The sequence below is a fragment of the Enhydra lutris genome, unplaced genomic scaffold, assembly GCF_002288905.1.
Source record: "Enhydra lutris kenyoni isolate GAN:26980312 unplaced genomic scaffold, ASM228890v2 scaffoldscaffold50, whole genome shotgun sequence".
Taxonomy (NCBI): domain Eukaryota; kingdom Metazoa; phylum Chordata; class Mammalia; order Carnivora; family Mustelidae; genus Enhydra; species Enhydra lutris.
The window spans coordinates 4007028-4021946 of NW_019154134.1; the positions used below are offsets into that span (position 1 = coordinate 4007028).

Genomic DNA, 14919 nt, shown 5'->3' on the forward strand with positions numbered 1-14919 from the left:
CTCTGTGCTTCAAACACTCCTTGTAATTCCCCTGTCCCAGAACACGTCACACAACACTGTAATTATCCGTTTGTACATCTGTTTCTCCTCCACTGAAACTGTAAGCCCCATGCCCTACCGAAGGGATGGTGCCCATATGGGCAACAGTGCACATGCAGCAGGAGGGGCTCAAATTATTTATCATCGAATATTCCTGTCAAAAAAGAGAAGAATATACACCGAGATTTCCTGTTATCATTCCTTCCTCTGGTACTCCGGAAGAAGAGAAGTGCCCAAAGCTGCGAGAAAACATACACCTATTCAGAGAACAGTTAAGTGTCGAAGCAAAGAAAGCCAGTGAACAACCATTCTATCATTCTGGCTAAGAGAGAACAGGCAACATTTATCACGGCTTCCAAAAATATTTTAATCTTTTTATTAGAAGTGTTCATATTTCCTGAAAAGCATTCTACTGTTGAATTATTTTAACAGCTATTAGAGGATAACAAACAAATCTTGAAAAAAATTAAGTTATGAAAACCAAAATTATCATAGAAAAGCCATGTGTCTCTCAGATAACAGATTTTACAGTGATACTCTCAAGGGGTAAGGACAGTGGGTGTTAGAGCTACAAAAGTTCATTAACAAAAGAATTTCTCTAATTTTATAACCAACCTTAAGAGGAAAGAATTACCTTTAGCACATGTATTCACAGGTGGCAGAAAGATAATTCTTAAAAATCTGCCTTGGTGATAGTTTTTCTTTTAGTCGGTTCCAACAGAGAACTACAAAATAGCCAAGCTTTTCTGAAGAAATTGTGGCTTTATCTTAGATTTAATATACATTTATTTATTTACTAATAATTCAGGGGCTGGAAGAAGTCATATCATACGCACATACTTAAGCACCAAATTTATCATAAATAGCTTTGACTTGGCTTATAACCCCAGGAGTTTAGAGGCACGCAGAAATGTCTTATCTCATCTGGTCTTAAGAAGTAGCATTGCTCATTGCCTGCATGAACACTACCCAAGCACTTCACACAGGAGACAGTCAGGACATTGAAAGAAAGGCCTTCTCAGCTCGCCTATCTTCAGCATAAAGCCCATACATGTTGTTTTGTTTCTAGCGGCCTGCTCATACATTCCACATAGGGGCATCCCTTTTCTCTTCTGCTTAATTAAAAATTTAATCTGATCAATAATGATTTGAAATGCACTATAAGCTACAGGAATTCAGTTTATCAGAAACCTGCCTTTTTTATTCCTTTCTCGCTGCATAATTTTGCAAAATAACTTCCAACCAGAAAATGATTTCAACCTGCTGCCTGAAATGTACATTTATTTGCTCACTAGTGCAAGGGAAAAGCTGAGCTAAGTCAAGTAAGATGCACGCACACGTTCCTGGAAGGATAATTTTAGAACCTGTTTCAAAGCAGACTCTAATTCGAAATTGCCTCTGCCGCTTAGAACCACACGGAGATGCTCCTAGCCTTATGAAATGTTATCAAGCGATTGAGTTTTGCCAGTGGTGGAAGTGGTCGCAAGCCACTGTGGCTTCCTTGCTGGGTGAGGGAAGAGAAGGAGGGGGCAGTTTATTAGAAATAGCTTCAGGAAGGATGCGATCACATCGGACGTACAAAGCCACGGGCTATTGACTGCAAATCTGGCAAGGCTGCAGGCCATTCTCATTGCAGGCAGGGCAGCGCAGGGCCCGATAGGACTCCTTAAATCTGTTGGCCAGCATGGAGAACTTGCTGCCGTGGCACAGAGAGCAGGTGGCACTGCCCGAACCTCGGCAGTGAAAACAGTTGTCCTCGGGAAGCTCCCCTTCCTGCAAGAGACAGGTCAGGGTTTAGTGACAACAGTTCCAGACCATGGTTCCAAAACAGGGCGAAGCAGCACAGGGCTGCCCAACAGGCAGAGTACAAAATGCTTCCCAAAAATGCCAGTGCGGAAGCTGGCCAGAGGCATAGAATACTCACTGGAATTTCATCAGAGAGGATTTCCCCGATGGAATCTCTAAGGCAGCAGCCCCTGCTTTGCCTTTTGTACCTTTCCTTTCCTCGTCGCCCTTATCACCATCTGACCTGTGATTTCCGTATGCTCTACCAGGATGAGGGCTTATTCTTCCTTGTTGCCAAATACTAACAGCGAACACTTATAGCATGCTTAGTAGGGGCCGGGTATGGTTCTAAGAGCTTTCTCTACATCCACCTATCTAATCCGTATGCTATCCTGGCGAGACAGTGCAAGTATTAGCATCCTTCCTGCAGATAGGAAAATGAGAGACTGAGAAGTTCAGTTATCTGGCTGTGGTCACACAGCCTGGAAGAGAGGAGGCAGGTTTTGATCCCAGGTGATGGAGCACCAGAGTTCCTGCTCCTCGGGATTATGCGCACAGCCCCTCCCTGTAGCTGTCCCAAAAGCCGGCATTCTTGTGTGACTGATTGAGGGACTGAAGTCAAGAACTGTGAGAGACTCAAGGTTACAATCCTCTAAAGCTTAGCTCTGAATTCTTGCAGTACTTTCTTTTCTTTGAGAACTGTGATAAAGCCTGGGACAGCAATTAGGCACCTTGGACAGTTCCCTTGGCCACTCTGAATCTTTGTTTTTCTGCAAAATGGGACTGGTAATGCTCACCACTCAGAGTAGCTGCAATATGAAATGACAGAGTATATGAAAAGACCACAATATATTATCTGCCATATTACAGATTCTCCATAAAAGTCAGTTCACTTCTAAGCCTTGCCAGTAAGTCTGGACTTACTAGTCCTTGACTCACATCTTACAGAAAATGCCCCGTCTACTGCCATGCTCCTTCCCTAAGACATCTCAAGGAAACCGGCAGACTCTATACTCTGCAAAGATTGTGCATAGACCAGAACCTTCCAAGAAATAAGGGGTGGTACCAGATCAGTAACAGGTGAATCCAGCACCAAGGCCTGTCTATTTTACCTGCTAAACATCTCTCAAATCCACCCAGGTTTCTCCATCCCTGACCAAAATCCTAGTCCAGACGTCCACCAATTCTGGCATGGATCCAGAGTGGAGCCCTGCCTCTCATCTTGTGGGGCTGTTCTCCCCAACCCAGTTGACTCCTATTTGGTTTTAGATGTCAGCTTAGCAGTACCTACACCCCTGGCCCAGGAGGCCTGACCTGCCTGTACTGCCCCAAGCATGGCAGGTCTCATAATCTACTGGAAGCTTCTGCTGACCACATGGGAAGCTCTCTGTGCTAGTCCCTGTCACCATCACACCCAAGCCTTAAAGTGCAGTGCCTGGCACAGTATCTGTCATTCACATGTTTGCTGAATGAATGAACAAAAAGACAGTATCTACAGAACCCTTCCAATTCTTAAATTCTAGGAACTCACAAGATGGCTGGAGTCCACTGGGTGGCTTCATTCAGCCAACACAGCTCTCTTTTATAACTTAAGAATAAAAATAGTCTTGAAAAGGGTGGCATAAGTTCTGAAAGTGGTTCCATTGTGCTACAAAGTACCTAAGAAGGCATTAAATTTCATTTATTCTAGATTTAAGGAACAGAAGTGATTACCCAACTGACAAAAACCTAAATTATGTCTATGCATCCTTTTGTTCATATTTATTGATTGTGGCCATATTTTGATATATTAACAATGGGGAAAGTTGTTTTCTTCCCTTAAAATGTTCAAAAGAGATGTATTTGCCAAAATTTTCTTTAAGCAAATTGTCACGGTCCTTTTTTTTCTGCCATATCCACGTTTTTGTTTTGTACTGGATCCCAGTGAGATTTTAATGTTGCCAAAGGAAGTATAGTAAAATCCTACCATAATGCCATCCATGTCAACCAAAAATTAATTTGCACAGAAGGCCAGGTTCAGATATTAAAAGATTAAGGAAAAAACCTGGTGAACCTGCTGCAGGGAAAAAAACAAATCATCGATCAAGTTTCCTCTACTGTCATGTGGTTATATGATGAAGTATTAGAGGTATCACTGGAGTTTCTACTCTTACCCTGGGATACCACTCTCCTTCCAACCCTTGCCCTCAGCGTGCTGATTGGATCTTTTAATGAGTCATTAAATCAAGTGTTACTGAGCCTCTACTCTGTCCATGGCACGCGAGATGTAAGCTTTTGTCTTCCATACCCGGGTTTTTAAATTCTTCTCAGAAAGCAGTAAGAGGACTTAGAACATCGCTGTACTGCACAGCTTAGGTTCTAGAACCAAGAGACCTAACTGCCTCTTACTAACTCCATGAGCAAGGAAAGGGGATCGGCTTTCATGGCAGACTCAAAGGCTTGGGTAAGCCTGAAGGAGCTAAGAAGCACCAATCTGGAGGCTGCTCAGCAGGCAGGTTAAGACGGTATGATTGGTAGTCAGGTTGACTGGGCTTTGACCCCTGGCTCTGATGACCTCCGGCAAGTTACTTAACTCCTCTGTGCCTTGATGTCCCTAGCTACAGAAGAAGACTGCTAACAACACCTCCCTCAGAGAGTCCTCATGAGAACGGAAGAGCCTAACGCATGGAAAGCGCCGGACATGGTGCCCAGTGGTCAGAGGCCCTCAATAAATGGCAGCTCTTATTATTACTTCAAAGGCAATATCTTTATAAAGCATAAAGAAGCCCAGATGACTTATGGTCTCGGATCCATAGAACACACAGCCAGATTTTCCCCCTTCCGTATTTCTCTGTGGCTCAATTCAATCATTCCTCTCCTTTTCTTTTACGGTTAATACAGAGAGTCAGCATGTCTGGCTTTTAGCCTTGGTCCGCTCTTTCATCACGGTTCTCACTGCTTTCCTGTTCCATCTAACACAACAAAGAGTCTCCTGGTCGGAAGGGGCTTCTTGATGTTCTCCGACCCTCTTTTATACAATAAAACCTGTCTGGGCATTTATTGCACGAGGGATTTGGCAAACAGATAGCAATTTAAAACAAAGTTTAAAAGACAGGCAAGTATAGTATAACCTTTCACAGCAACTTTCTGCTGCACACTTCTGTCCTAGTTTATAGTAGTAGAGCGAAAACACATGGATCTCTCCAAACTGAATTTAAAGATAATTGTCATGTCAGGCCTGTTGCTGCTTTTTTATTCAGGCCTGCAGCATGACCTGCATTTTATCATGCCTGGCTCTCTTCTGAAAATATATGCTCCAACAAATTACAGAATGGTGTGAAAAAGAGTAGAATTAATGAATTTTAAAGTGGGAAAGTAATGCTTTGGGTCATAATGTTTAGTAGTCCGCCTGTTGCTCTGCTAGGTTCTGAACAGCAAGAGAAGGTAGAAGCACAATCCTTCCTCCCAGCTGGCTCTCTGGTTCCGAATTCTAATACTCTTTCCACAAACATTTAACTAATATTTACTGCACACCTACTCTATGACAGGCTCTATTTTTATTTTTCATTTTTTTGACATGGGAATTCCTATGCCACACCCAACATAAATATGGCACCTGCCCTTGTGGAGAAAAATTCTAGTGGGTGAAAGTTAACATCAACCAAAGATTTACACAGGGAAATCTGCAACTGAAAAGGGGGGTGAGGTGCTCTGAGGGGTCCAGTCTTGGATATTTCATCCTCCTAGAAGTGAGGAGAGGCCCCTCTAAAGAAATGATGTCTCCATTGAGATTTCAGGTGCTAAGGGCAAAACAGTGGGGAATCTGGAGAACATTCTAGGCACAAGGAAGTTGCCTCTGGCAGAAAAGGGCAAAGACCATATGAGTGGTAGCTAGAAGGGCAGTGTGTCTGGCAGAATGAGAAGAGATGTTTAAGAGGAGGCTAAAGAGGTGAACAGGCTATCTACTGTCTTATTCCAAGAAGTGAGAGGTCACTGAAGTTTGCAGCGGGGAAAAAGACTGATGAAGGGGAGACGTGATCGGATTTGCATTTCAAAAATATCTTATCAAGTGTGAGATCAGGTTGCAAAGAGATATGGGTCCTTGTGAGCAGAACTTTAATAAGAATCTTCTGCTAGAGTCTGGTCATGACCTTCTGGTTTCTGCCCTCTAAGCCCTACCAGGGTAGACATCACTCACTATGAGGAAGTCCCTTGCCCATTTTGTCACACCAACCCTGAGGAGGTGAGAATAAAGCTGAAACTCCCAAGGGATGGAAACCAAAGAGAGAGAAAATTCATTTCTGCTGCTATCCAAGCTTTTACCCTCTTAGCTTAGATCCATCAAAATTGCTTTTCCCACTGCCAATCCCACACTGTGAACTAATGAATATCATCACTCTACCCCTTCATCTGAGCATGTCTGAGCAACAGTTTCCAAGGTGAGGAGTCAGCACCTCTGAGAGGTGTGGGCAGAAAATCATTCTAAGTATTTCTATTTATTTTGTATCTTAAAAAGGCAAGAAATTAAGCTTCAATCATACTTTCAAAAGAAAATGGTATGCTAATTTTTAATAAATTAGTTGCTACTGGCCTCTTCACTGGGTCAGGCAGTCTGCAGACAAATATAGGACCCAAGGAGCCCTGGAGCAAGCATGATGGAAACTGACCTCATAGCACGTAAAGTGCCAGTGGCGTCCCGGCTCATTCATTCACTTCAAGCATACCGCAGCATAAAGAAGTTCCACTGTCCCTGGTCCAGCAGATGTACAGAGGATAGTGCTTAGTATTAAGGAAACTAATCTCTACAAAACCCAGACACATGGCTTGATAAGATTCATTAAGGAAATTGGATTGAGGATAACCCCAATAACAGAAGCACAAGCAAACCCGTAAGAAAAAGAACAGAGCTGATTTTTTCCATCTCTGGAAGCTGTTCTATGCCATACTATATGCAGAGTGAAGACAATAAATACCTAATCAGCTCTCAGAAGTCACCAAAATCAACTAAAATTATGCATATTTGAAATATAGATGTAACTATTATTGCTAATCACATACCATTAAAATGTAATAAACTTAAAATTCCTCGACATTTTTTAACAGTTAGACATCTAAAGTATTTATATTGACGTTTTCACTTAAGTAGTTTTCAAAACCATGTGGGGACCACTGCTGTAGGGCCAATTCCAAGGAGGACAGTGAACCACTCTGACACACCTGTGGGTACTGGCTATGGGGGAAAGTGCTTTCCGCGTCTGGCAAATGCCCATCATTCTGGTCACGGTCTCCATAGATTTCTTCTTTGCTCACCAGAGACTCTTCCTCAGCCTCTTCTTCCTTCTGGAGAATTTTCCTCATGAAATCTCTCTTGTCCATTGGGGTTCGAATGATTTTCAAGTTATTCGTGTAGATGATGATCTTTCCAAAATCTATAATAGGTGGAGACTAGAGAAATGGAGAATGAGCATGGCGACTTACCAGCAATCACGACATACAGGGCTGCAGAACCTGTTCAACATCCCGGGAAACAGGGGACAAAGAACTTGTCTAGCACTTAGAATTCCACAAGTCCCTAAAGCTACAATTCGTGCCCGGGTTTGCTGGCTCTCTCTAAAAGCCCTGAAAACCAGCTTCCTTCTCCCTGTTGATGGTAACCAACCCCAGCTGAACGAATCCTATGATGGGGCTCTAAGACTTGGCAGGGCCGGAGCCGAAGCTTCTATTCCCATTACATATCACAGTAGCTGAGGCAGAGCTGGGCACAGCGGGTGTTTTATAAACACAGAAGAATGCTTAAAAAAAAAGCAGTTCTCCAAAATGTTTATGTATAAATGATAATATTAGATAAAATTTTTTTAATATTAGATAAAATTTACTGAATTATTATTTTACTCTCGTGGATAGCATTTTTTTGTGTGTCAGACATCATGCTAAGCATTTTACAAACATTACCTCACTTGCCCCTCAAACATCCCTTGAGGTAGATGTTATGATTTCTACACTTTACAGATAAGGAGACTGAGTCACAGTGGGGTTAAGAGCCTCCCAAGGTTATCAGTGGCTGGGATGATTCAAACCCCAGTCTAACTCTAAAGCCCATATTTTTAACACCTACACTGCACTATTCACAAGCATTTTCCCCCCAAAAACCTGTAAGATCATTATGTATACAATGATCATATATATATACATATATATATAGAGAGAGAGAGAGAGAGAAGTGATCTTACATATATGTAATGATCTTATATATGTAATGTTTTTATTATCTGTATAATACGTTAATCTTTTTAGGTCAATAAATATATTTCTGCAGCATCATTACTAATAGCTTATGTTCCTTTACGTGGATTTTTTATGTATGACTTGGTAATTTGCTGAGGAATAATTTAGGCAATACTATAATGAAGCAGAGAAGCATGGAGGAGTAAATGTTTGGGGATTACTTAACTAAGAACCCAGAGATAAGAAAGCTTGGCAACAAACAAGACCAATCTTAATACTGCTGTCCACCAATTGTAAGATACAGGAGAGTCATCTGGCCTCTTAGAACCTCACTTTGCTCATTCCAAATGGGGTGACATCTAACTGGTGGGCATCACCACAGACAAAATCATTATGAAACCAGGAATGCCTTGGGGTGCCTAGGAGGCTCAGTTGGTTGAGCATTCGAACTGCTGAGCCCTGTTCAGGTCATGATCTCAGGGTTGAAAGATCGAGCCCCGAGTCGGACTCTGTGTCCAAACTGGAGTCTGCTTAAGATCCTTTCTCCCTTTCCCTCTGCCCCTCGCCCCCTTCAAGCACGTGCACACACTATCTAGAAAACAAAACAAAAAACAGAAATACTCGGATACTGGGTGGTAAGCAGGAGCTGTCCTGCGACTTCTGTATGCCCTCCTGTCGCCCACAGCTCTCTTTAGGGAGCCTCTACCGTCCCCAAACCCAGTAATGTAGCCGTTAATGCTTAGGAGCCCAGGTCTCAGGACCCCGTCCCAAAGCTCTGCTGGCTTCTGTGCTGACAGGGCAATGTTCCTGGGGTGCAAGATTTTGATGCTCATTCCTGAGGCTAATTATATCGATCTCTAGGGGTGGAAGTGCAATGAAGAACATATAAAACAGGGTTTTCAAAGCTAAAAACACTATGCAGGGTTGTTGCTGTTGCTGGTACTTAAAACTGTTCATTAGTACTGCGTGCACAATCATGCTACACAGCTAATAAATACGTCGGCGCCAAATATTCTGCCTGCCTTTACGAAAGTGTGGAAACCAAATTCACTGGGATGCCACAATCAAGCAGTCTCCTATATACAGCCATAACACATTCAGTCGCAACCTGGCTGAAACAGGACTTCAGAACTGGGATCCCCTTCTTTGGAACACGCAGAGAGTTTTCTATCACATTATTTATGAAGCCAGGAGCTTCCTACTTGGCCCTGTTTTCTCTCCCTCTCTTCAAGGGATTGTGTGGCAGCTTCCCTTTCCTATTGTTTGATGCACACCGGGTTCCTGTTTCACACTCTGGACTATCAGTTTCTGAACATCAGAAGATAAAGATGGTGGCACTTTTAGAAGGTTCCATTTCCACTTCCACTAATAGCCAAAGAGGTTTAGTTACTAGGGAGCTTTTTTTCACATGTAGAACTGGTTTTTTCAAGGTGAAACTCTTAACCCACTGAAAAAGAAATTGTGGTCATCTGGTCCAACCTCCTGCCTCTAAGCTGGTCTGTATCCGAGACACCCAAGATAGTACATTTATTTTTAATGTACTTGAAAGGAGAGGGGTCCCAAATCACCTGTAAGGTGTGTTTATGTTTCAGTCACCCCGACAGCCAAGTTCTTCCTTGTGTCTAAGGAAACCCTCAAGGCGTAACTAAAGTTCACATTATCTGGTGACAACCAGTTGCCCGTGAAGAACACACATTCTTGCATTACAGAGGGTCAGGATGAAGCCATGAATTTTCGTGTTTCCTTCCATAGTGCCCAGAATGGCAACTTGAGTGACTGAGCTTCATAAGTGCTCTGACGTCCGCGGCCACGTGCCTGGAGACTCCTATTCGGGCATCATGACACCTTTCTGCTTAAAATAACAGAGACGCCTTCCTGAGTTCTAGAAATTCAAAAGGCTATGGAGGCAGGCAGGCCTGAGGTCAATTTTTCTGTGCAATATTTGCAAGTTACCAAACCCCATGTGCTATTTTTCCAATTTGTAAAATTCTCAAAGAACTGCCTTGAAAATGCAATGACATATATACAAAAGATGTGTTCAGTAATATGCCATGTCCCTTCCTTCCCTTCCATTTTTTTTAAATGAAACTTATAAACTTCAAATGGTTTCAATTCTTTAAAATATTTATTTGTTTATAACTACTTTCTCTATCATATAAAAAAATTTTTTAAAAGACTCAGTATTTCTTTGATGAGAACCTGGTCATTATCACAAAGGTAGGGATTACTTACTTGCTAAGCACATCCAATGTTCCAGGTACAATGCTGAGTGTTTCTTACATATAATCCTTTTTTAATCACCACAACAATCTTCATAAGTTGATACTTTTATTTAATCTCATCTCATAGAAAATGACATTGAAGCACGACAAGATTAAGTGGTCTGTTAAGCTCCCACAGTAAGTAGGCAAGGGGACAGCAAGCCCGGATTTAAAAGACATCAGAGCCCGTGCCGTTTTTTTTTTTTTTTTTTAAGATTTTACTTATTTATCTGAAAGAGAGAGAAAGAGAGAGCACAGGCAGGGGTGGAAAGGCAGAGGGAGCAGAAGAAGCAGGCTCCTTGCCGAGCAGGGTCCCCAAAGCAGGGCTCGATCCCAGGATCAAGACCAGAACCAAAGGCAGACGCTTAACTGACTGAGCCACCCAGGTGCCCATGCCTGCTTTTTTAAAATGATTATTTTTACTGTGGTAAAATACATAGTACATGAAATTTACCACTTTGACCACTTCTCAGTGTACAGGTCAGTGGCATTATTATGTTCACACTGTTGTGGAGCCCTTACCACCCGTCACCCCCAGAACTTCTTCATCTTCTCAAACTGAAACTGTATCCCCATTAAGCTCCCACTGCTCTATTTTCTGTCTCTATAAATCTGACTATTCTAGGCACTTCACATAGATGGAATCATATAATTATCTTTTTATGACTGGTTTATTTCACTTAGCATAATGTCTTCAAGTTTCATCTGTGCTGTAGCATGTGTCAGCATAGCCTTCCTTTTTAAGGCTAAGTAATATTCAACTGTGTGCATATACATTTTATTTGTCCGTTCATCTACCGATGGACATTTGGGTTGCTTCCACTCGTGAACAACTGTGAATAAAGCTGCTATGAACACTGATGTACAAACACCTCTTCAAATTTAGAGCCTTTACTTATAATTGTTGTGTTTAACTGCTACCCAGTGTTGCTTCATAACCAATATTTACTAGGTTTTATTTTATAGTTGAATTTGCTACTGAAAAATCGTGGCTTTCCAAGCTCTCATTTCCTTAAGTTTCATAAATACCACACTGACAACCGGTTGCAGTGGGCGGAGCTGCAAGAATCCATCCTGACCCCCTCTTACCCGGAGACTGGCTAAAATTGGGAGGTAGCATTTGGATTAGGCAGCAAAGAAAACAAGGATAACTGGATCAAACAGGAAACCTGATCAAGCAGGAATCAAACTCTGAACACGGTCTCCAGAGTACTATGTTTAAACAACGTTGTGGTGCTGCTATGAAGACTCAGTTGTCTGGTTTTATAAGTCCTTACCAAATCATACATATACATAAGTCCCAAGTTGGACACAGGACTTGTAAAGGTCAGGTGGCCAAATTATCTACCATAGCCTGCACAAGGTCTATATAAACCACAGCTTTGTAAAGTCTAAACATACAGGTAAGATTTAGTTTCAAAGAGATACTGTAAGTACAAGATATAGCCAAGAACCTAGGATATAATAAGCATTTGGTAAATGGTAACCATTACTATTAACATTACCATTAATATTAATGGTGAGAATAGAATTGAAATAAAAAGAATAATTTTAGAGAATAAAAAGGAACATCCCACACAACCAAAAGCATGAGGAACCAGAAAATCTGGGTCCTTATTCCGACTTTGCACCTATGACTCTCTAATACTGGGTGGATCCCTTAATAACTTGGCACTCGGTTTTCCTCATCTGCAAAATGGGAATGACTGTAGTTTGCCTTTCTCCTCCAGGCTGCGGTAAAGACCAAGGACAAACTATGTGAAACTGCTTTGTAATGCATAAGTCGCTCCACTAACATGTTCACTCCAGCCCCTTTTATTATCAAAAAGAAACCTGGTATTATCTCTGATCAATGTGGACTCCCATAATTACACTTTTACCAATGTCAGAAAGGCCAGTGCATTTGTCTGTATAGACGAATTATCTGTTCCCTTAGGAAACTAACAATAAAAATGATTAGAGAGTAATTATCTGAATTTCACACTTTAAAGATGAGAGCATATCCTGGTGTACTATTCATTAATAACCTGGCACATTATATAACTGTATTTAATATAAAAGAAAAAAAGGCATTCATGGTCCCAATGGCAGCCACATACACATCTCCTTTTCATTTTTAGAAATCAGTGACTATTTTCCAAGTTCTTCTAGCTTCAAAGAAAATCATGTAGGGGCTTTTCATTATGCATGGTACTGGGGAAGAGAACTGAAATTAAGAGATAAAATACACATTTCAATTGAACTATTAGCTCAAACTTCTTCCCCCAGTAACATTTCCTGTTTGACATGCTTTTCGCCATTTCTTCCCAGGATTCCAACCACTCAGTGTTCACACTAATGAGCTATGGAAAGGCAAAATAAACAAAGAAACAAACATTTTTTAAAAGCAGGCAGCAGGAGGGGGATAGGAAATAAAGTAAGACATGGATAAACCACAAGCTGAGTAACTGGCTGGAGTGAAATGAGTACCTTCGAACACTCAGCTCTTTCAGGAAACAAAACAACCAGTTGTCGCCTAATTTTCTAAAACGCAGTCTGGCCAGCTGAAAACCACAGCATCTCTATTTAATTTACTTACCAAGATAACCCAGCAAATGGCCCAATTACAATTTACTACCCTGGATGGAACTGAATACTGTACATGCTCATTGCACTTTCCAATAAGGAGGCAGCAAGCATGCTATTTTTGTCCCAGAAATATTATTCCAATAGCGGCTTCCCATTTGGAGCACCTACAGCTCTGGTTGGTACTGGAGCATAAGCAAGATAGAAATTTGAATCAGATAGGTGTTTTCCTATATATGTTTTAGTCCTTAAAGTTCATACACCATGCACAATACCAACCTTATGGTCATTCGCCTTGTAATCATTGAAGAAAGGCTGGCTGCCCGCCAAACTGTAGGCATTGCCCTCTCTAAACACGCTGATCCTTTGAGCAGTCAGCTTAGGGGAGTATGGTTGGGGCTTGGGGGCTTCTCCAGACCCGTAAACACCATCCACCGGTTCAAGGGACTCTTGGAGAAAACTGTGAGGGTATTCCTCCTTTGGCGACTCTAATTCCTGCCCATCCTCAAAGACCTGCTTCAACACTCTGCCACTGTAGGAGGAAGAGATTTTAAATCGTACTTTCCGTGGTTTGCCGTCACTCTTCTGGTTCAGCTTCTTCTCAGGGTCCTCCATCAGTAGAAATTTCACCCTGTGATTTGCAGGCTTCAGTGTAGCCAGTAAAATTTGGGGCTCTGAGGAAAAGGCATTTTATTTTCTCTCCTCTTGCGTATAATTAATTCAAGTTGGTGCTGGGGAGTGCTCAGTTTACAGCAACTGACACCCACACATTAAATATTGATAGACCCTCATGCCAATGTAGGCGATTGTGGGTTTACAGAGCGGAAGGAGCACAGTGTAAGACAAGACTGGGTCCCCTTTGAATCCTAAACTCCCCCATAACTTCACCCCCAACACTGGCTTTTCCTAACTTGAGCAAGAGTAGGTTTATTTAGACTGAACAAGTATCAACTCAATAAGGCTCAGTTACTCCACCAGCTAGCAAAGGTCTTATTTTTATTCTTACAACAACAATGACCCAGTGAGCACTTAATAGGCGCCACAGATTTCTGCATGCATCGCCTTACTTGGTGCTCACAATAAGCCGACATTGGAAGTGCACTGAGCCCTGCTTTACAGGGGGAGAGAGAGGCTCAGAGCACTTGCTCCATTTGTCTATTCTGGTGCAGCTAGGGTAAGAGACAGAGCAGGGGTCAGAACTCAGTTCTAACCCTCAAACCCACAGTCAGTCCATTAAGCCAAAAGTTTTCAAACCGTGGTTCCCGGAGCCCTAGATAGGAGGGAACCGCGGATCCTGGATTCCAGGCCTCCACCTCTGTATGAACCAGAGAGGCTACATTTCCTCCATACTTTGTAGATAAGATTTAATTTGCAAGTGCAGCACGAGGCCCCGCTGCCCACTGCAGACAATGCTGAGTAAAGGTCTGACAGGGCGCTCTAGCTGCTGGGATGGGTATCACTGACGTATGAGATGTGGGGCTTGTGAATAACAGTCCCGCAGTCTGGTTGAGGAACACACCCGACACGTACGAAATAACAGCCTCCTCCTTGCAGCAACCTGTCTGGCTCCCACAATATGGATTCTGGGGAGAGAGCGGTCCCTAAGGGAACAAGGATGCAAAAAGGCTTGAAAAGGAATGGGCACATGAGTAAAGTCTAAAAGTCAAATCTTCTGGATTTGAAGAGCTGAAATGGTGGGGTTGAGCCTTTCTCCCTGTTTTCGTTAATGATTTCATCACTCACTCCATTGCCCAGACTGACTTGTCTTGTACTCTTGCCGCCATTGCTATGGATTCTATGACCACTGCATTCTTTCATCCACCCCCACCAACCTGACCCCAGGTCAAGCCCTCATCACTTCTGTTTTCAAGATTGCAACAATCTCCTCATGACCTCCCCATCCAACCATTCTCCACAGGGAAGCCAGAGCCATGTTTTAAAAAACTGCAGATGTCAATCTCCTTCATAAAAGGTCCTAGCCTTTCTGTGCAGCAGGCAAAGTTCCCCAAAACTAACCGTACCATCATTTCCACCCTCATCCTCTGTCACTCTTCTAGGTGCTGCC

The 14919-nt window shown here is 42.4% G+C and overlaps 1 protein-coding gene across 1 annotated transcript; it reads right to left on the reverse strand.

The window, feature by feature from the left end:
- Positions 1-1629: 1629 nt before the first annotated feature.
- Positions 1630-13469, reverse strand: LOC111156876 (glutaredoxin and cysteine rich domain containing 2). The gene is made up of 3 exons (XM_022517992.1): positions 13134-13469; positions 7021-7248; positions 1630-1812 (listed from the first exon to the last, which is right to left on the reverse strand). Exons 1-3 carry the CDS (start codon positions 13467-13469, stop codon positions 1630-1632), a joined length of 747 nt encoding a protein of 248 aa, XP_022373700.1.
- Between the last annotated feature and the right edge of the window lie 1450 nt (positions 13470-14919).